We start from the raw sequence: 23,480 nt of genomic DNA, 5'->3' as shown, positions 1-23,480 counted from the left end.
CGGCCTGCAGACTGAAAGGTCCCAGGTTCGATTCCGGTCAAGGGCATGTTGTGAGCACATCCCCAGTAGGGGGTTTGCAAGAGGCAGCTGATCGATAATTCTCTCTCATTGGTGTTCCTAACTCTCTATCACTTTATCTTCCTCTCTGTAAAAAATAAATAAAATGTATTTTAAAAAAGAAAGAAATCGCTATATACCAGGACCTATGCTTTATGTACTTAGTCCTCAAAGTCTCTATCTCAGTTGCCTTGGGATGTGCTGCCCGGAGCTGTGGCCGCCATTTGTGCAGGTGAATATGGGCAAGTCAGTAGACTGAAGCCAGTGTTCTGAGGGTGTCAGAGGGGAAAGACAGAAAGCACCTGGGTCCTTCATGATGAAACTGGGCCATGGAATTAACCGATCCTAAAACCTTCTATCTTGAGACTTTTTATGTGAGATAATATTTTTATTATTTAAGGCACAACTTTTTAGACCTTTTGTTACATGTAGTCAAGAGCATCCTAACTATACAGTTTTCTCCCATTACATGTCATTTTACCAACTGCTTCTGAAGGTAAGGGTTATAATGCTTTTATTTTTATGTTTGAAGATCTACTCTCAGGGGTCAACATGCGGAGGTAAAAGTCAATCAGTTTGTTGAATAAGCAAATAGAATGATACTGTCCTTAAACAGATAGTATCATTTAACAGATGGAGAGATGAAAACTCCATGAATTGAACTGCTTTTCTGAAGATCATGGGCATGATCCCATGATTCACTGGGCTAGGAGGGGGGAAGGGGGTGTCTTCCTTTGCTTTTGGTGCCATCTGATATGATTACAGAATTCTCTACCCAATACAATTCTCTTCCTCAATGCTCTCAACTTGTATACAATGTGCACATTTCCTATTTCTGCACTGTTTAGAAGTTTTGATTCGGTCTGTAAATACTTTACCTGTTTGTAAAGTAAGAGTCTAGTAGCCAGGGACCACATCTTTGTGCAATACCTGATACAGCTCAAGCTTAATTTGGCAATAACTAAATCCTTCTAGATAATGATGATATCTGAAAATATAAAATGAACTCCTCAGAGGCATAATCCTCTCTTCTCAGCCTATGTCCCATATGTGCTTTAGGAGGGAATGTCTAAATGAGAAATTAATAGGATTGGAAACTTTTCATACCTGGTGTTTTTTGTTTTGTTTTTATGTTTGTGAATTCAGTTTCTTTGTACAAGTTGCAATTATATAGAAGAAATTCATGGCTACCTACAAAACCTGTCTCACCATTTTGAGGCCATTTCTGCAAACAGAAGGCACTTGGTTCCTTTTAGGGAAGTGATGGATGTGGCTCAAGCAAGCATGAAGCCTGTTAATGAATACGATCCAGTGGAGATGCCAGACCAGCAACCCTGTTTCCCACCTCAGAGAGGGTGTTGCTGGTGGTTGGCTCTAGAAGAATCTCAAGTCATCCCTATCCTTCGGTTTCCTTAACAGCTGCAAATAAAAACAAAGGGGAAAGAAAGACCTGTATTCTTGGCGCTGCAACCTGCCGGATCCTGGGGCCAACGGGGACCTTTGCATCACATGTTGGTTGATAGAGTGAGAGTCAGCACCTTTAGGATAAACCATGCAAGGAACATTCTATAAGGAAATGTGGTCTTCCGTGGGTGACTGACGTGCTGTAACCAAACACTCTGCAAGTAGCACAATTCTTGCTCCCCCAGAGCACCCAGAGCTCAAACTTGTCATGAAAAGTAATGGCAAGAAATTCCGCAAAGGAATCGATGATGGTACTTGGAAATAATTTGAGTAGAAGGGACATAAAAAAAAAGCTGCTTTTTATTATTAATTATCTTTTTATAATATAAATGATCATTTGTAATACATTTATTTCAACAGTACTCCAAGACTTTAAAAATATTCTCAGGAATCAGTTATAAACTGTGATAATCAGTTTCTTGGAGATTATACCGATTAAGGAAACTATTCATCTACTATATTTTTTATCTCAGATATTTTTCAAATGTCACTTAAGTCTCTTAAACTTAAAGAACCTCGATGTTAGCCAGTGTGCACGATAAATGTAAAACTGATGGCACAAATATTATGAATAGTATCTCTTAGGACAAAATTTGATTTGTTTGAAGGCAGATGACATTATAAAGGATAGTCAAGATGTCAGGTGAAGGAGTTGATATGCTACTTGATTTACTTAGAATCTTTGTCACTTTATAGATTGAGATGTGATTGATGGTAACATTAATATAGAAAGTATGTTAATATTAGAACAGGCTTCAAGATTCCCCTAACTAAAAAACTCTCCCTGTCCTCAAGCTGATGTAATTTGGAATAAAGTGCCCTAAGGATACAATTCTTCTTAGACTGCAAGATTTTGGTGTAAGAATTCTTTCATTTTTGTAAGTTAAATCAGTTTTATTGAGGTATATGTTATAAACAATAAAATGTACCAATTTAAAGCATGCATTTCAATACATTTTGACAAATTTATACACAAATGTAATCACCACCACAATCAAGGTATATGGGACCTTTTCATCTCCCCAAAAGTCCTCTTTTCTTTTTTGTCTTTTCCTAGTCAACCCCCCCTCCTCCAACATAGGCACTCGCTAAACTATTTTCTGTCACAATTGTTATTTTGTCATTTCTAGAGTTTTATGTAAAATGAATCTTATGCATTATGGTATATTGTGTCTGACTTCTTTCATGCAGCATAATGCTTTTGAAATCCATCTACCTTGTTGCATGTATCAGTAGTTTATCCCCCACCTCCTTTTTTTTTGGCTTGTTAGTTCTGCAGTATGTGAAGATAGTGCATGTGTGTATTCATGCACTTGATGATGGTCATTTAGTTTGTTTCCTCTTTTTGGCTTCCATAAATGAAACTGCTTTATGCATGCATGCGTTAGTCTTTCTGTGAATATATGTTTTTACACTGAGTGGTCAGATTATTATGATCTCTGAATGCATAATAAAATAACCTGGCCACTCAATATATATATATATATATATATATATATATATATATATATATATATATATATATATTAGAGGCCTGGTGCATGAATTCGTGCATGGGTGGATCCAGCCAGCCTGGCCAAGGGGAGGGGACATGGGCGGTTGGCAGGCCTGCCTGCTGGTCGAGCTCCTTGTCAAGGAGACAATTTGCATATTAGCCTTTTATTATATAGGATATACACTGAGTGGCCAGATTATTATGTGTTCAGAGATCATAATAATCTGGCCACTCAGTGTATTTCTCTTGGGTAAATATGCATTAGTAGTACGGTAAGGCACGTGGTAAGTGTATATTTATAAGAAACTTTCCAACTGTTTTTGAAAGAGGTTGAACAATTTTATATCCCCACCACCAGTTATTCCCTATATTTGCCAACACTTGGTATTGTCACATCTTTTTAATTTTGGTCATTCTAATGGGGTGAGTGATATCTAAGTGGATGATGATGGCTGATGTTGAGCATCATTTCATATGCTTGTTAGCCATGCACAGGTCTTCTCTGGTAAGGTGTTCCTTCATCTCTTTATCTAGTGTTATACAATTGGGTTGTTCATCTTGTTATGTAGTTGTAAAAGTTCTTTATATTTTCTAGGTATATTTCTTAATTGGATGGATGGATGGATGGATAGATAGATGATAAAGTCTTGCACCTCATAACAATGTTTCTGTCAATGACAGACTATATAAAACAGTGATCTCACAAGATTATAATAGAGCTAAAAATGTTTTATTTGCAGATTATAATGAACAACATAAACTTATTAACAAAAACAGATCCAGAGACAGAGAATCATCAATCAGATGTTCAAACCTCAGAGGGAAGGTAGTGGAAGGTAGGGGTAAAGGCTAGAGGTTAACCAAAGACTTGTATGCATGCATATAACTAATGGACATAGACGCCAGGGGGGGGTGAGGGCATGATTGGGAGTGGGGTGGGGGGCAATGGGTGGATAAGGACACATGTATAATACCTTAATCAATAATAAAAAAGTGTTATTGCCTAGTGACATCATAGCTATATATAACATTGTTAGGTAGGAAGTTAGACCTGAGTGGCTGGGGTGGGGCCTTCCCTGGGGTCCCGAACAGGGGTCAGACCAACACTGCCTTAGACTGCCTCTGTGTGGGTGGCCCAGCAGCCAATAGACTGACAGCGAGCAGGTTTGGAACAAGCCAGCAACACTGGTCCTTGGTTTGGACTCCTAATCTTTCATATCGCAGATCAGGCAGTTTAGACGCCCCAGACCTTTTCTTCCCTAAAGATAACATCCAGGCTTCAGTTGTATTCATCTCCAGGCCCAGAAAAGCACCAAAACCAAACAGATGACACCATGGCTGCCTCAGGACCAGCTACATCGACTAATGAGTCCCTGCCCTGGCACTAACTCATCAGTGGAGACCACAACCTGAAAGAGCACACCTGGAAAGCTGATGAATATTCTATTGAGACCTTCCCCTGATACCTCCCCTAAGATCTCCACTTGCAAAAGAGAGATAAATAGCCAGGCTGGTGTGACTTAGTGGTTGAGTGTTGACCTATGAACCAGGAGGTCAAGGTTTGATTTCTGGTCAGGGCATGTGCCTGGGTTGCAGCCCTGATACCCAGTATGGGACGTGCAGGAGGCAGCTGATCAATGATTCTCATCATTGATGTTTCTATCTCTCCCTCTTCCTTCCACTCTGAAACCAATAAAAAAAATGTATTTTTTATGAGAGAGAGAGAGAGAGAGAGAGAGAGAGAGAGAGAGAGAGAGAGAGAGAGAGAGAGAGAGAGAGAAATATACTCAGGACAAAGGACACAGGGTGCATTCGAGTCTAAGGAGTATGCCATTCCCCCACAGACACATATCCCCCCAGAGACTGTAATCAGGGGAGCAATGGGCAGTGGCAACTCTTTCTGGGCTCACCCCCTAAACCTGTCTACAAAGCCCCCTTTTTTCTAACTTCTCAGTGAGCTAAAGCAGCCAGCCATTCATATTCTCTCCCTCTCTCTCTCTCTCTCTCTCTCTCTCTCTCTCTCTCTCTCTCTCTCTCTCTCCCCTACTCCTCATTTGGAGTATATCTTCAATAAACCACATTTTGCTTTACTTTTCATTTTTGTTGACATTAAAATCTTTTTGCGTCCATGAGAAGAACCCAGCTCCTGGCCAATAACCCAAATCTGTTGCAACGCTATAGCTGATTGATTACTCACGTGTGTGTGGAGATGCTGGTGTAAGCAAGCCCTTGCTGCCAGGTGCATAAAAATGTAGCACATGTAAATATGTACCCTACATAATACTTGGTAATGATAATATGTAATACTTGATTATAATGACAACCTATGTTAATAGCTTATGTATTTACTATACATGTTATTATTATTTTAAAGTGTACCCTTTCTACTTATAAAAATAAGTTTTCTATAACATAGTATGCTGAAACAGCAGCAACATTACACATCTCCTGTTTACTGTGTCTCCTGGTTACCTCACTTTTTCTTGTGCTTGATTTAATCTTGTATTGTTTTGTATAGTTACATGAAGCACAGGTCTGTAGCCTAGGATCACTAGGCTATATGATATGGCCTCAGTGTGTAGTAGGCTATTCCATCTAGGGGTCTGTAAGTCACTCTATGATGTTCACACAATGACAAAAATCACATAATGACACATTTCTTAGAATGTATGTATCCCCATTGTTAAGTGGCACATGACTATATCTTATATAATAAAAGCATAATATGCTAAGTGTCCAGTAGTCCCGTCATCTGTTCTACCAATCAAAGCTTAATATGCTAATTATATGCTAAGGCCACTCAACCATTCACTATGATGTGTACTAACCACCAAGGGGAAGATAGTTGACCAATCACTATAACATGCACTGACCACCAGGGAGAAAATACTCCGACCAGTAGGTTAGCTTGCTGCTGGGGTCCAGCCAATTAGGATTGAGTGAGACAGGCCAGACACACCCTGGAGCTCTCTCATGGTCCCTCTCCAGCTGGCCAACCTCCCGTGTCCCTCCCAGAACCCAACTGTGCACTGGTGGGGTCCCTCGGCCTGGCCTGCACCCTCTCACAATCCGGGACCTCTCAGGGGATGTTGGAGAGCCAGTTTCAGCCCAATCCCACTCAATGGCAGGAGCTGCTCCCTGGTGGTCATAACACTCCCTTAGGGAGAGTGCTGCTCAGCCAGAAGTTGGGCTCATGGCTGGCAAGTGCAGCGGTGGTGGCAGGAGCCTCTTCTGCCTCTATGGCAGCACTAAGGATGTCTGACTGTCGGCTGAGGCTCACTCGCCAGAGAGTGGGCCTAAGCCATCAGTTGGATATCCCTCGAGGGCTCCCAGGCTGTGAGAGGGTGCAGGTCAGGCTGAGGAACCCTCTCCCCTGAGTGCACAAATTTTGTGTACCGGGCCTCTAGTATATATACTTTCAGTCCTCACATAATATCATTGATAGGTTCTGTGACTTGAAGTAAAACAACACATAATAAAACCAATTTTACTATAAGCTAATTGACATAAATAAGAATTAAATTCCTACTGCATCTCATCAATGTTAAAACAAAATGATACTGAATGAAATTATATTATTTGAGGACCCTCTAAATAATATTTTCTCCAATTGACTTATTGCCCTTTCTTTCTTTCTTTCTTTCTTTCTTTCTTTCTTTCTTTCTTTCTTTCTTTCTTTCAAATATTTATTGTTGAAAGTATTATGCATGTCCCCTTTTTTGGGTGGCAAGAGATTAACCAAAGAACTTGTATGCATAGATATACAGACCCATGGACACAGACAACAGTGTGGTGAAAGCTTGGGGTGGGGGAGTGGGGTGGCTAGAAAGGGTCAATGGGGCCTTTTTATTGTTTTCACGTGGTCACTTGAAGACCAGAAGTTGGGAATTTTGATGTAAAGGGACTCTTTTTAATACCTGCTTCGTGTCTCCTCCACAACTTTGAACTTTGAATAGAGCTCTTTGAACACAAAAGTAGACCCTTAGTGAATCTTTGTTTATTTACAAACTAAGAAAAGCAAAATCATTACCTCTGAATTGAGAATTCTGTTTTAAATGTTAACATTCTGGCTTCCTGCAAGTAAATTACCTATACAGATTTTTAAAATCAGCCTTGTGAGGTAGAAATAAGACCTATGCTCCCATTTTATGGGAAAATTATTTCAGGGTGACAAACTGACAGCTGGAGTACCTGACCCGAGGTGATGGGAGTGGCTGAGAAATCAGGGAATGCAGGACAGCTAATTGGTCACAGTGACGATTCTAAGCCAAGCCCTTTAGGGTGACTCGCTTGATGCCCAAACCCATTGAGCTAAATAATTACAGCAAGGCGAGGGCCTGAAGGGATCAACCACTTCTGCTGGTACTGATTCTTCTCATTTTTATTTATTTTTTTAAAATATATTTTATTGATTTTTTTTTACAGAGAGGAAGGGAGAGAGATAGAGAATTAGAAACATTGATGAGAAAGAGTCATCGATCAGCTGCCTCTTGCACGCCCCCTACTGGAGATGTGCCCGCAACCAAGGTACATGCCCTTGACCAGAATCCCCTGGACCCTTCAGTCCGCAGGCCAACGCTCTATCCACTGAGCCAAACTGGTTTCGGCCTCATTTTATTTTGTTTCTTTTCTTTTCCTACCCTCAATCCCTTCCTTCTTTCCTTTTTTTTTCTTTTTCTTTCTTTCTTTCATTTCTGTTCTCAGCGCCATTGTGTGCTTCATTCAACTATGCTTAGTTTTGCTGTTCCTTCTGTCTCCCTTTCTTTCTTCCTCTCTTCTCCCTCCCTCCCTTTCTCTCTCTGCCAGTCTTAAGTGAAAAACTCACTTTTTAAAAATATCTCTCTCATTGATGTTTCTAACTATCTCTCTCCCTTCCTCTCTGTACAAAATCAATAAAATATATATTAAAAAAAAAAAAAAAAAAAGCCAAAACCGGTTTGGCTCAATGGATAGAGCATTGGCTTGGGGACTGAAGGGACCCGGATTCAATTCCGGTCAAGGGCATGTACCTTGGTTGCGGGCATATCCCCAGTAGGGGGTGTGCAAGAGGCAGCTGATCGATGACTCTCTCTCATTGATGTTTCTAACTCTCTATCTCTCTCCCTTCCTCTCTGTACAAAATCAATACAATATATTTTAAAAATATATATTTTTATAATTGATAGTGTGACAGATGTTCCCAATTTCCCCCCCTCCACCCAGCCTCTACCCTCACTTAGGCCTTCACTACTCTATTGTCTATGTCCATGGGCTATGCATATAAGTGTATGTCTTTCTTGTTTTTTTCTTCTCATCTCCCCTTCCCTCTCTTCCCCTGAGATATGCCAGTCTGCTCATGCCTCAGAGACTTAACAAAGGATCTCAGCCTTTGAGACATGGATAGACCTGGCAGAACTCACTTTTCAGAGCTAAGCAAACCCTGATTTCACAGTGAGCAGGAGAACACCCATTTGTCTATATACCCTCCTGATTGTGGTAGAACCAAATGCGAAGACCATACTCCCCTCCAGAGCTACATGCCAGCTATGGCGGAAGTGCTGGCTGCATGGGTGAGTCAAGTAATACTGAACAAATTCACCTCATTTCAGGAGCAAGCCCTAATTTTTTTTTAAAAATTAACTCCATTAGAAATAATTGTTTCACTATTATTAAGCCTCTGTACAACCGCAGTCATCTAGGTACTTTTTTAAAGGCGTATCTTTGTATCATACAAATCTTATAATATTTCCCTTTTCAAACTTGGATAAAGTCCTCAATCCTAATGAACAACCTGCAAGGTCCCACATAATTAGAATCTCTCTCTGTCCTCACCTCATCTCTGGCTACTCCCTCATATTCCAGGGAGAGAGAATGTGTGTGTGTGTGTGTGTGTGTGTGTGTGTGTGTGTGTGTGGTGTTTGTACCTATGCACTTATTTATTTGGTTAGTTGTGTGTGTGTTTGTTTTCACTCCAAGCCCCTCCTACTGCAGGCTGTTCCCTGTAGGCCTCTCCTTGCGTCAAACCCTCTTCGTTCCCGTCCAGATGACCCTCCTCCTATCCCTCTCCTCACCCTCCTTTTTCTTCATAATAACATAATAACTAGGTTTATTTATTGAAAACCATGCATGCTTGAAATAAACCCAGCCAATACAGGGTAGTTGTTCAATATATATATATATATATAATTTATTTTATATATATATATATATCCTATATAATAAAGAGGTAATATGCAAATTGTCCATCACACCCTCACAAGATGGCTGCCTATGACCAGGCCAGCAGGGGGGTTAGTGAGGGACGACCAAATGACTGAAAAACAACAGGCTGTGTGGGGTGATCAGGCCAGCATGGGGGCAGTAAGGGGTGACCAGGCCAGCTAGGGGCGGGGGCAGTTAAGAGTGAAAAGGCTGGCAGGAATGGGGATGACCTGGCTGGCAGCAGGAGGTACTTAGAGGTAACCAGGCTGACAGGGCGGGGGGCGGGGGGGGGTGGTCAGTTAGGGGCGATCAGGCAGGCAAGCAGGTGAGCAATTAGGAGCCAGCAGTCCAGGATTGTGAGAGGGGTGTCCCGAATTAGAGAGGGTGCAGGCTGGGCCGAGGAGACCCCTCTTCCCATGCATAAATTTCTTGTATCGGGATATATATATCTTTCTTTTCTTTTAAGTTAAAAGTTTTACATTTATTTGAACTTAATCATAAGTAACATTACTTCTTAGAAAATTCTTCTAAAGTTAATAAAAACTCAAGTTATTAATAGAACCATTCTGTTTTATAAACACTTATTAAAATATAATTGGCATGCAGTTAGCTACACGTAAAATGTACCATGGTATACAAACTGTACTAATTATACAATAATGTCTGATTTGGTAAGGTTTGCATGTATACACACCCACGAAATTATGACACTCAAGATAGTAAACATACCTTCATCCACAGAAGTTTCTTCATGCCCCTTTGCAAATCCTCTCTTTCACCCCTCCCTGCCAACCTTGCCCCATCAAATGGATGTGCTTTTTATCACAGATAAGTTTGAATTTTCTAGAGTTTATATAGATGGAATCATGCAGTATGTACTCTTCTTTGCCTGGCATTTTTCTTTCTTTTCTTTTTAAATATATTTTTTATTGATTTTAGAGAGAAAGGGAGAGATAGAAACATTGATAAGAAAGAATCATTAATCAGTTGCTTCCAGCACAACCCCCACCAGGGATCCAGCCCTCAGTTTGGGCATGTGCCCTTACCATGAACCTTTTTGTTCATGGATTGATGTTCAACCACTGAGCCACACCAGCTGGGTTTGCCTGACATTTTTCACTCAGCATAATTATTTTGTGATTTCTCTGTATTGGTGTATACATCAGTGATTCATTCCTTTTTATTGCTACACTAGAGGCTCCCTGCATGAAATTCGTGCACAGATGGCATCCCTAGGCCTGGCCAGTGATCAAGCTGATTGGGGCCGGGCCGATCAGGGCCTGCCAGCTGGAGGGGAATGGACCACAAGTGGTTGGCCACTGGCCCCAGAAGGGAGCCAGCTCTCGACCCCCCTGGAAAGGAGCCATGTTCTCTACCACCCACCCCCAGTTCACCATCCCAGCCCAGGGCCCTGCCAGCTAGGGTAAGGAACCACGGGAAGTTGGCTGGCTGAGGGAGGTTGACTGTGGGAGCACACTGACCACCAGGGGGCAGCTCTTGTGTTGAGCATCTGCCCCCTGGCAGTCAGTGCACATCATAGTGACTGGTTATTCCAGTCATTTCGATTGTTCAGTCATTCTGATGGCCTAGGCTTTTATATATAACTAGAGGCCCGGTGCACAAAATTCATGCATGGGGTTGTGTGTCCCTCAGCCCAGCCTGCACCCTCTCCAATCTGGGATATCTTTTTCACAATCCAGGACTGCTGGCTCCCAACTGCTCACCTGCCTGGCTTCCTGATTGCCCCTAATTGCTTCTTCCTGACAGCTTGATCACCCCTAACCAATCCCTTGCCAGCCTGATTGATGCCTAACTGTTCCCTTGCCAACCTGATTAATGCCTAACTGCTCTCCTGCCAGCCTGTTTTCTCCTAACTTTCCTCCTCTGCTGGCCTGGTCACCCCTAACTGCCTTCCCCTGCAGGCTTGATCACCCCCAATTGCCCTCCCTTGCAGGCCTGGTCCCTCCCAACTGTCCTCCAATGCTGGCCATCTTGTGGCGGCCATCCTTTGTCCACATGGGGGCAGCAATCTTTGACCACATGGGGCAGCCATCTTGTGTGTTGGAATCATGGTCAATTTGCATATTACTCTTTTATTCAAAAGGAAGATAGTATTCCATTGTATGTATATGCAACAATTTATTTTTCACACCCTGTTGATGGTTATTCGGGTTGTTTACAACTTGAAGCTACTACAGTGATGAATTGGACTTCATCAAAATGTAAAAAGAAATTGTTGAAAGTATAAAAAGACAAGCTATAGACTTGGACTAGCTATTTGCAAATCATGTATCTGATAAAGAATTTGTGTCCAGAATATAGACAGACCTCTCAATCCTCAAGAAAATAAACAACCCATTATAAAATTTTAACTACATATTTTGATTTTAACATGATCTGCTAACTCCTTGCTACAACAATGATGAAATTAGAACTCACACGTCCTCCTACAATTTCCCCCTTTCCTTCCTATTTTTATGGTTATCTTACTGTTTTTATATTGTCAAGGTTTATAACATGTTCAATGTGGTCTATAACCATAATTGCCACTATATTTATCCTTAGTTCTTTATCTAAATAGATTCAATGCTTACAGCAAGCTCTTCACCATATCTGCTTTATTCCTAAAGGTTTAATTTTATTCACTTACGACTGGCTGGATCTTGTCAGCAAGCGACCGTGTTCTGAAAGAGCTCCTGTGCTCCCTGCATGCCTGACTATAGCTCTGTTGCCATTGTTCTTGATCATTTTTGTGTCCACTTACCACTCAGCCTAAAAATCAGTGTCTTCCATGACTTTAAAGCTAATACCCCTGTACTTTTCCTTCCAACTGAACAGAATTATAATTAATTAATTAGTTGTATATTTTTTGTTTAATGTCTTTCCTAGATTATATCAATTTTAAAGCTAAAAATCATGTCTGTTTTATGATAATTACACATTCCTAGCACAATATATGGCTCAAAATAGGTACTTGAATCATTTGCTCATTTTCTGACAAGTATTTATTGTTTGAGGAGCTAGAGATATAACTGTAAGTGGAATAGACTCACCTCTCCCCTCAAAAAAATCCCTACCCTCACATAGCTCATATAGCTTACATTGGGGGAGGAAGGGCGGATGGCAGAGGAGGCAGCAAATGAACATATAAGCATGCTTATATGTATATATGGCTTATATTTTTTAAGCCAAATGGAATATTTTAGAGAAAAATACATAAATTTTATAGAAATAATTTATATATAATATGTAGAAAGTTTTAGAGAACATTTTAAAAATGGTAGAGATCATGGTGATTTGAGATAAGGACTGTTGGTGGCCAAGGAAGGCCTATATTACAGCAAAGTGATATTTAAGGAAAGATCTGATGGAGGAAGCATTCACTTAGGACCAGAATAAGGATGGCAAAGGGAGAGAAAAATCTGTAAATGATATAAATATGAAGAGGAAGAAGACAAGTTTAGAGGGATTAGTAATCCCTTTCTCATCACCCACGTTCAACCAGGAATTTATGGTGAACTAAGGAGCAGACATGTAATTTGGATTTTCTGATTCACTTTTTTCCTTCAACCATCCCTGTTCTTGACCGAGGAAGGGGAAAGTGTTGGAAGGCAGCCTTAGGCCTCTGTTGGACTTACCTTATCTCAATAACAAATTGGGAACAAACCATAACAAAAAACTCTAAAACAAGGAATTTTAATAAAGAAATGACTGAAAGGTTAGGAACTTCTCTTTTCTATTTATTTAAGAATAGGGAAGATAGAGAGGACTTATTCATCCTCTAAGTGTATTTTGAGCATCTACCATGCATGTGCCATGAGCTGTACTAATTTCTGATGTGCAACATTAAGTCAGCAGGCTCTTCATTGCCTTCATTGAGCTTCTAGCTTAGTGATTAACATTTGAGGATTACATTAAGATTTACACCAGAGAAATTGGCAAGCACACACATCTGAGGTTGTTTTATTATCTGGATTTAAGATTAAGTAAAGAATATTAAAGAGAAAAGTTTGAGAAAGCATTGTGGGAATTGAACTGTGGGTAGGTGGACCAGGAAACCCCTTTGTCACTCAATTTCTTTATTTTTAATGTATTTTTATTGATTTCAGAGAGGAAAGGAGAAGAAAAGATTGAATCATTAAATGACTGTCTCCTGCATGCCCCTGATTGGAAATTGAGCTCCCAAACCAGGCATGCACCCTGACTAGGAATTGAACTCTGACCTCCTGGTTCTTAAGTCGATGCTCAACCCCTGAGCCATGCAAGGGGTCTATCATTCAATCTCTTCATCTCTAAAATTGAAATAATAATAGCACCAAGTTCATAATGTTATTATGAAAAATCAATGTTTTAATATCTATGAAGTTTTTAGAATACTTTCTGGCTTATAATAACTGCTCAATTAATGTTAATTACTATTTCAAAAGATTAATTGATGGATAAAATGTTTACTATGCAAATGAAATTTAAAATTGTGTCATATTTGTAGCTAATATATTGAGTAGCACAAAAATGAAGTGGGATTCTAGTATTTAAAATTATTACCTGATTCAGCAGAGAAGTTACTCATGTCATTGATAAATGAGTGAAAATCCAACATATGTCTTCTTTGTTGTTTCATTTTCCTCTTACTCATTAATGTAAATGAAAATATCAACCAGTTTCATGTCAGAACTAAATTCATTTATCATTTGCAGCCATGGATTGCCTACAGATACAAGAATACATCAAAAGTAAAAAAAAAAAAAAAACATGCTGTAGAATCAACCTGCTCATGTTTAAATCCATTCTTGTCATTTGTTTCTGTCCATAGCATCATTGTGAGTTCAAAATCAAAGGTCAGAGGGCAAATGCTCTGTATTGCCTGTTGATTATAAACAAACATCTCCTGTAGGGGCTGCTCTCTCATGGCCCACGGGGGACCTGGCAGAGGCTGATTGACACCATAGTGGTAATACTTCTCCCTGGCAAACTTTCATATGAGGAGTTGATTGTACTGATCTTCCACTAGGAGTTGGATCACATTGAATAGTTCTTTCCTTTTGTCTGCCTAATGCTTTCATTGGGCTATTGATGGGATTGGAAAGTCTAATAATTAGGTCAGCATTCACAAACAGCTTTACCTCTGTGAGACACTGAGAGCTGTATGGACACCCATCCACAGTCCAGGCTGTGGACTGGCTTTTAATGCATAACTCATGTTAAATAAAAGAGTGGTACAGCACTGACACTTCTGTTGGTTTACTGAGACTTTGCATCTGAGTGTCTCTTCCTCTGAACATTTTCTTTTTGTAAATTTTAGTCATATCTAGCATGTCATAAAGGGGTAAAGAAATTTGAAATTTTATAACAGTCTGGAATTCACCTTTTTGAGGAAGTGTTTCTATTTAGGGGAATTTGCCAGCATGATCAAATAAGTAGGATTCTGAAATGTCTCATTTTACTATAGATAAAATATGTTGTTAAAAAACTGGAATACCTTGTATATATTTGCTTCTGATACTTGCTAATTCTGGACTTTGTGGATTTAGGCCAGTGATACAAGTCAATATTGAAGACATGAGAAGATGACAGGGAAGAAGGAGGGGGCAGAAGTTTCTTCAGACTCCCTTTCTAGACTCAGTTTCTAGTAGGGAAGGCTAAGGACACCCAAAGATTGGTGATTCCACAGATTAGATGGGCTTTCTAATTAACTCAAAGATCTATTTATGAAAGCCTTCAACATGTTGTTTTGCTAAATGCAAACAGCAGTGTTCTTTTAGAAGTTTATTACCAACCTGAAAGCATTCTAGGAGTGGTGATAGTCCATCCACTGAGTCTGCTTGGTTGATTCTTTTACTTAAAATTTTCAGATAGATAGATAGATAGATAGATAGATAGATAGATAGATAGATAGATAGATGATAGATAGATGATAGATAGACATATGGACACATATGACTCATGGAATATTTTATCAGTCAGGGTCTAATCAGGAATCAGAAAGCAGTAGAGTTTTTTTGTTTGTTTGTTTGTTTTTTATAGGGGCTTTAATGGGATTGGGTTACTCAAGTATAGAACAAGCGAGAAGCTAAAGGTGGGGCAGTAAGGTGAGCCTAAAATTGCCAACATCGTGGAGCAAGGACAGTGAGAAGAGGTGGAATCACTGGAGACTGCAGGCAAGGTGAAGTGTGATGCACTTCTTCTCTATCCCCCCCTCCCTTACTTGTCTGCTTCCCTTCTCCATAAGGACTATAGCAGTTTTTGATATCTCCAACCCCTAGAAGGGGGAACAAGAGGAGAGGCAGTGGAGGACAGTTCTCACCTCATGGCAGCTGGTACCACCATGGGAACACAGTGATTTTCCCAAAAGCTATTTGCATCAGCGAAGCAGGGAAAATATCCTGTTTTCTCCTAACACCTCCATTTCATACAATACCTCTTACTGATTGAACCCCGATAGAGCCCAGCTTACACAGGAGCCTGGAAAGCAGATTCCAGAATTAACTCTCCAGTATTAGTTTTCTATACCTGTATAACTGGATATCACAAACTTAGATGCTTAAAACCACACGTATCTCCCAGCTGGTGTGGCTCAGTGGTTGAGCATTGATCTATGAACCAGGAAGTCACGGTTTGTTTCCGGTCAGGACACATCCTCAAGTTGAGAGCTTGATCCCCAGTACAGGTCATGCAGGAGGCAGCCAATCAATGATTCTCTCTCATCATTGATGTTTCTATCTTTCTCTTCCTCTTGGAAATCAATAAAAAAATATATTTTTTTAAAAGAGAGAAATTCTATTTAAAAATAAGAACACATATTTATTATTTAATACTTTTCCTGGATCAGAGTTCAGACATGGGTTAGGAAGGTCTTTTACTTAGAGTCACACATGTTGAAATCAAGGTGTTGGCTAAGGTTGTGGTCTTATATAAGACTCTGGTCCTCCTCCACACTCATGCAGGCTGTCCACAGGATTAAACTTCTTTTGGTTGTAGGACTGTTTTCTGGTTGGCTGTGCAATCTTGAGAAGTTCCTGGAGGTGGTGCTCATGTCCTAGCAATTAGGCTCTCTCACACCATGGCAGCTTTCTTCTTTTAAGCCAGCAGGAAATTCCCCCTCTCCAGTCTGCTAAGTCAGAGTCTTATACAACACAACCTAATCAAGGAGTAACTATCCCATCATTTTCACAAGTCCTTCCCCATGAGTGTATATTCCAGCAGTTGGAGATTTGGAGGCCAGTCCAAATTCTGCTACCACAGCTCTGCGATACTGAAGACAGCAGATGAGGCAAAACATGGGTGTGGGGGCAACTAGATTCAGGACTAGTACAAATGCATTATCAAAGCAACTTTATTTCCCGTTTGCTGAAATACCATTAGTGAGGATCCTTAATTGTTTACCTTTGATGAAGATGGTAGCAGACCCATCACCTCTCTGATCATTCTTAGGCCATAAGACACTGAGTCAGTTAGTGGTGTGAATGTCCAGTTGTGTGGAAGAGTCAATACTTTAAAGATGATCAAAGTTGATGCTTTTCCTCCTTCCATCTGGAGTCCAGATGCTGTCGTCTGGGAAGGTGGTGTGATTAGTTTCTGCTCTGTTTCCTTACTTTGCTCTTCTCCTCCTCCTCCCCGCTGCTGCTAAGTGGAGATTCTAACACCCCCACCATTGGAGCAGAGAGGAGGGTGGGTTTCATAGTGAGGGTGGAAGATGGGATGGGACTGTTAAATGATCTCTAGCCTGGCAGATGTTGAGTGCTTTCTCTTGTGCATGCTTCTGTTCTTTGGTGACATCTTCATGGCTGTCTCACCTACAGTTCCCTGAATGCAGGAAAATGAATCTCTCTTTCCCTAGGGTTTCCTCAACCTGTGTGAAACTGGATTCACCCTCATCCTCTTTCAACCAATGCCCCTTCATCTGCTGTGTGGCCATCTTAGACTTCATTCAGACTGTTGCTGCTCAGCTCTCTACCACATGACCCAGCTCCAGTCTACAAGTGACACTAGCAAATCCTTTTACTCTGATAAACTTTCATAGACAGGCCCACCTAAACCATCCTTCTTAGAGGAGCTGGCCTGCTCTCCACCCTTTAGGATGGGAGTTAGGAACCAGCCAGCCTACTAAGCCCACCATGTCATTCTAACTGTGGAGTTCCTGGTGGACCCCAGTAAGTTGGAAGTACAGGGTACAGTCTCTCCACCCAGCTCCCTTGGGTGGGTGTGGAGAAATAGGGCTCAATGTAACCTAATAGCTCATATTTATACCTGTTTATTCCTTAGATGTGGGTAAGGGCTTAAGAATCCATTATACCTTTAGATTTTCTTTTTGAGAAAACTTGTACCTTTGTCTGGCACCTGACTTAGGAATATCATCTAATTAACTTGATGTCTCAGTTATAAAAAACAAAAACATAACTTAATTTTTTTCAGATGGAGAATCTTAAAATCAAGAAAAGACATACCCTTGTTTTGAAGAAAGCTGATTTATTTTTCAGCCCCATTCCTTTCTCCCATAGAGAGACTCAAACTGTTCTGAGAAGCTGTCCCACATATACTCCCAGGAAGATCATTTGATTTTAGAAACTGGAATCCAACACAATATTCAGTAGCTTTCAGACCTATGCAGTCATTTTTAATAAAGTTAATAGCTTGGACATGTGTCTGTGAACATTATAAATCATGTTTCATCAGCAAGCTGTCATAAGCAACTTGAGTTGACTTACAGCCCAAGAAAAAGAATGGAATCAATGTTGTTTCCCTGCAGCATTCTTGTAATGCCGCTGGTGTTTCAGAGATTTCTCATGTCTCGGCATTGAAACATCCATCTTGACTAATGGCGAAATTACACCCATGGGGTTTCACAAAAGACAAAAATTTGTCCTCATCTTTACCTGAGTATCTCTTAGAATGCTACAGTCTGGCATCTCTGAAATACCATGTTTCTTTGACCATGTTTATCCATGTGTAGATGGTAGACACACTATGATTTTTCTTCTCCCTGTTTTACTGATAAAATAGCACATGGAGACATTTTCCATGCTAGAAATTAAGAGAAAAATATCAAAGTTGTATCAGGGGAAGACAAACAAGTTGTTTGTGCAGGAAAACAAGCCTACAAAACTATTATATATATATATATATATATATATATATATATATATATATATATATATATCTCCACACGTTGAAAGCAGACATTTCACAGTAAACTGTTAACAAATCCTCCTTTCCAAACCCATTTTCTGCCTTTGTCTTATGCATCTCTTGTCACTCACAATTTCACATGTTTCCAAATATCCATTTCTATCAGATGTCCCAGTTTTCAAACATGTTTCTGTCTACCCAGAACATCTTTCTCCTTTTCTGATGCCTTATAGTCAAGGCTTAATTCAAACAGCTACCTCTTAACTGATGCTCAATTTCTTGTTATCGCCTAATACAGAGCATGGAGGTAAGCAAACTATAGTCCTGTTGGTCAGACCCAGCCCATCCCCTGTTCTAATCATTAAAGTTCTATTGGAATACAGACACCTCATCTGTTTACATATTGCCTATGGCTATTCTTGCTCCTAAGATGGAGCTGAGTAGTTGCCACAGGAACATTGTGACCCACAAAGCCTAAATATTCATTATCTGGCCCTTGATGGGAAAACTTTTTTTACCCCTCCCCCAATCTGTATATGTATAATAGGGTCTTTGACATCTTGGGCTGAAACTGTTTGCTTAGTTACTATTTTGCCCACACACATCATCAGCCTTAGCTCTTCAAGATACAAACCTTGAAGAACAGGGGCTCTGGAGGCAGACCGCCTCGTTTCCAGCTGTAGCTCTGCCTCCTGTGATCTGTGTGACCTTGAGAAAATTGCTTCATCTGTCTGGGTCTCGAGTTTCTAATTGGGAAAACAAGGGTGATAATAATAACCTCACAGGGTTGCTTTGAGAATTAAATGAGATATTACAAAAGTGCTTCAAATAATGGAGAAATATGTCAGCTATAAAGAATCTTGGTATCCCAGGTGCCATTCACATGCTCCTTGCTGTGAGAGGGCCTGGAATCCAGTGCGTTCTCCATGAAGCTTTCTGGCACTTGACAGGGTGAATGAAGAGAAAAAGACATGGATATTCCTGAGAGATTAAAATAATGGGAAGCTACCAATGTTGTAGAATAATTCCATGCCCAAAGAAGATGTTTGACTCAACACACTTAAAGGAGGGACAGTAAATACAGGACAAGGAAGTCTTCATAGAAGAAAGAAAAGGACAGATAGGAAAGTTTTTGTGAAATAGTAGAAATTATCCTCCAGTTACATGGTTAATTAAACAAAAACACACAGAAGAAAAAGAGAGCAATGTTATAGGAAGGCACCCTCCCATATTCCTTTGAGTGGAAAGGAAGGACCTGACACCAACATGATCTTCGCCTGCAGTGTGCGCTGAGAGAGGAGCTTCTGGAAATCCTGATCCCCATGGCTATTTAATGAACCCATATGTACTTGCAAGAAATACCTTCACCCGCCCACTGGCTCAGTGATTGAGATGAAGGTGTGAGAGAGTTGTTTTCTTCTGAGAGCCCCAAGGGGAGAGTTTGTTCTGGCCTCTCTCCTTGGCTTGTAGATGGCCATCTTTTCTCTGTCCTCACTGGTCTTCCCTCTGTGTGTCTGTGTCCTCATCTCTTCCTATGAGGTCACCAGTCACAGTGAATTAGGACCCACTCTCATGACCTCATTTGAGCTTATATTTCCAAAGACCCAATCATTAAATAAGAGGAAAGTCAGCTTATATCATCACCATTGACCTATGAACCAGGAAGCCATAGTTCAATTCCAATCACGGTTTAATACTCCTCGCTTCCTCTCTGAAATCAATCTATATGTCTATGTCTATGTCTGTGTCTATATCTATATCTATATCTATCTATATCTATATCTATATCTATATCTATATCTATATCTATATCTGTATCTGTATCTGTATCTGTATCTGTATCTATATCTATATCTATATCTATATCTATATCTATATCTATATCTATATCTACATCTTATCTCCCTCTGGCCCCAGATGTGGCAAGGTCCTCCTCTAGCTTGTGAACATCCAGGGCTTCCCAGCCACCTCTTCCCGAGCTAGTGCTTCCCAGGCTCTACGATCCCTCAGCCTCTTAGCAAAAGCCAGAGCCAAGGCACTGCAGCTCTGTCACTGCTGAGGGGACCCGTGCTAATTTGCCATGATTAGAAGATCTTTGAAGGTCTTTGCCAGTTTCTATCAAAGCATGAAAAGCGATTATTACAATTAATGCAATCTACCATGTGTTGCTCTTCCAGAGAAGCTATTTCAGGGTAGGTCTGCCATCTGTCCCTTTCAGTTATAAACCTTATCAATTAACTCTGTCCAGAATCCCAGGTTGTGCACGTAAAACCTCAGAGAGCATCCTCAGCTGGATCCACTCCAGCATTTGCCTGTCTGGCTGTCCAAAGTCTCAGGTACATTGACCCTCCTCACCGCCATTGTGAAAAAGGCCTTATGGCTGGGCAGGAGGATGGGAGAATCCAGCCTCTAAATGAATATTCAGGCATTTGTTTCTGCAGAGGGAGCCCACAGCCGGCAGAGGGAGCTTAATTTTTACATCAACAATCCTTTCCCTTAGCTCAACTCTGATGCTGGAAGATGCAGTCTACCATCAAAGCTCTTGAGAACCAGGGAGTGTGGACAAAGCCCCTAGCTGGCACATGTTGTCACCCAAGCCAAGGGCATAGAAAAATGCTTGCAGAGGGATCCAGGTTGAACAGGAAAGAAAGGAGGCGGCAGAAACATGACTCTTAGTTTATATCGGGTGTTTAAAAAAAATAAAACTCGACATCAAAGATCAAAATTTAGCTATCAAAGATCAAGATAAAATGTAAAGCAACTGCTTGTTATTGTTATCCATTTTGAAAAAAATAAAGCACTTGATTTCTGTCTTTCTTTTTCTCTCAGGAACTGTGAAGTGACATAACCTATTTTCAAAAGCAGGGTGTCAACCAAATGGCTGGAAAACTCCCACTTTACCTCTCACCATCTCCCTCATTCCTGGAAAGAAGATCGCCTGTGGAGCTGCCAAGTGGAAGTGGAAAGGAAACAGGACTGCCATATCCCCGCTAAAGCAGGAATTCTGCAGACAGTGGGGAACAAATCGACTTTTCTTTCTGTTCACACATTTGGTGGAAGTGGCCATTTCTCAGATTTGGCACCTCTTTTCTTTCCCATCATCAAGCACATTTTATATAAGATATACATAATCTATAAAGTACCAGCTCAATGTGTTTCTAATGACTAAATGTCCCTATGGTTTTTCTAATCCCAATGCTTCAGCTTGTGCAATGACTGTCCTTTCACACTGGGCTCCACGTAGCCCTTGGGTGTGTGGGTGGCTGCTGGGAAATGAATTGGGTTCTTTGAGAGGACCTTTGGGACCTTCAGAACTTGTTTTTCAGGAGGTAAACTTTTTCCTCCTTGCCTCCCTTCAGGTGAGGCCAGGGACCGGGGCAGGTGTAGTAAAGTAGCTGTAATGAAGGTGTGTCCTTCTTCAGGCCAGAGGCTGTGGTGGGCAGTTACACTGGCTGTTGCTGGGAACTTTCCATTTTCTCCAAGTCCCTCAAGCCAACACCGTGCTCTTGCTTATGTGGTGAGAGAAATAGAGACCTCACTCTTCCTTGTAAGTTTTTTAAACACCATTTGCCTGACACTGTTTTCACCATGTATTTACTATAACATTTAATATTTGCTATCTGGCTTTTGTTTACCAGTGACGATATATGTTAAAAAATTGCTATCAAGATGTTGCATTCAACTTAAGATATATTTGAAGTTTTTACACAAGACTGGGTTTTGCATATACTTTCTTACTAATATGTGCAAATGAACTATAATTTGCAAAGTAAGTTAAATCAAGTTAATAGATAGGAAAATAACTAATAGAGGTCTTCATTGTTATCTAAAGCTTATTTCCAACCCATATGTGCCATTTCAGACTGTGAACTTAAGTGCAACTGAGAGTCAAATGAATGGGATGCAAAAGCAAGGTGTCCCAGACATGCCTGTCATATCCCAGAAACTCCAACTATTTCTTCCAAGAGAGTGGGCTCAGACGGGACCAGTGTGTGCAAGTGGCCCACGGTAGCCCTGGAGTCACTGTGCACAGCCTGTCGAGCCTTGTGACATGGCCCTGGGTAGCCAGGCCTTTAGTCCATGCAATGAGCTGACATGGCCTCATACAAAGGACTCCTCCCAGAGTTAACTATATCAATGAACTAAGCAAAGAAGACAAGGTTCCTCTAGAATCCGAGATTACATAAAGGAATGACCAATAGGACCGAGAGGAGAGCTGTGCCCACACACACAGAAAGTCAGGGAAACAAGAAGGAATACTTCACAGGAAATACAGACGCAAGAAAATCAAGCCCGTCCTTAAAGATACCTTACTCCTTGATGTTGCTTCAGCCCATGTATATGATTATGATACATACCCTTTTCTTTAGTTGTGAAGTGAGCCTCTGTTTCTTCTTTAAGAATGACCCTGGAGCCTTTAGATATGACTATGATGGGCTACTATAAAAGCCTCAATTAATCCATGGAAATTATTGTTATACCTAATTATCCATTCTTGTCATTCTTGAATAGCTCACAAATGTTCTCTTACACCTATGAAAAATAAAGATAGCCACTTTCCTTTCTCACTCAGTGCCTTTTACATTCAGTCTCTAGGACTAGAGTATTTCTGCCACACTTGCACTCTGAGGTGATGAAAGAGTTCTCCAGGGAAGGCCGGATCTGGTGCACACCACCTAGAGAACCAGTGCCCGGGAGACTTCCCTGGACAGAGTGATGAGAAAAATCTGACATCTATTTTCTTATGACTGTTCCTTTTGTTTAGGTGTTTATATATATGTAACCGAAGAAACTATAATTGTTAAATATTAGATTAAAAGAAAACACTGGGAAGCATGTGGAATTTTTCAATCCCATGGAAGATGTGGGCATGAACACAGGACAGATTTGGGATGGTGTGGATGCCCATTCCCTGTGACTTGTTTATAAAAGATAAGAGAAAGCTATAAGGTCATGCTTTCCTTTAACTGAGGTCAAGTGGCAGCGAATTTTGGAAAGGGAACATGGAGTAAGAACCTGGAGTAAGATTTGTGTACATGGAACGGTGTAAAGCCACATGCCTATTTCATTTATTTATCAAATATTGAATTACAAGCACAACTTCAGGGACTGAGGTTATAGCAGCGACAAGAATGAAGTCCCCTCCTTCCCAAAGCTT

At 40.6% G+C, this 23,480-nt stretch overlaps 1 protein-coding gene across 1 annotated transcript in view; it reads left to right on the top strand.

The window, feature by feature from the left end:
• Positions 1-21,331, top strand: part of RSU1 (Ras suppressor protein 1) — a 223,674-nt gene extending 202,343 nt beyond the window's left edge. The window contains exon 9 of the mRNA XM_084871373.1: positions 21,163-21,331. Coding sequence (XP_084727499.1) covers positions 21,163-21,316 — 154 coding nt within the window. The 3' untranslated portion in view covers positions 21,317-21,331. The remainder of the gene's footprint in view (positions 1-21,162) is intronic.
• Positions 21,332-23,480: the final 2,149 nt, after the last annotated feature.

Source organism: Pipistrellus hanaki, assembly GCF_964339955.1.
Source record: "Pipistrellus hanaki genome assembly, chromosome: 1".
In the NCBI taxonomy this organism is placed as follows: Eukaryota; Metazoa; Chordata; class Mammalia; order Chiroptera; family Vespertilionidae; genus Pipistrellus; species Pipistrellus hanaki.
This window is presented reverse-complemented; position numbering and strand designations above follow the sequence as displayed.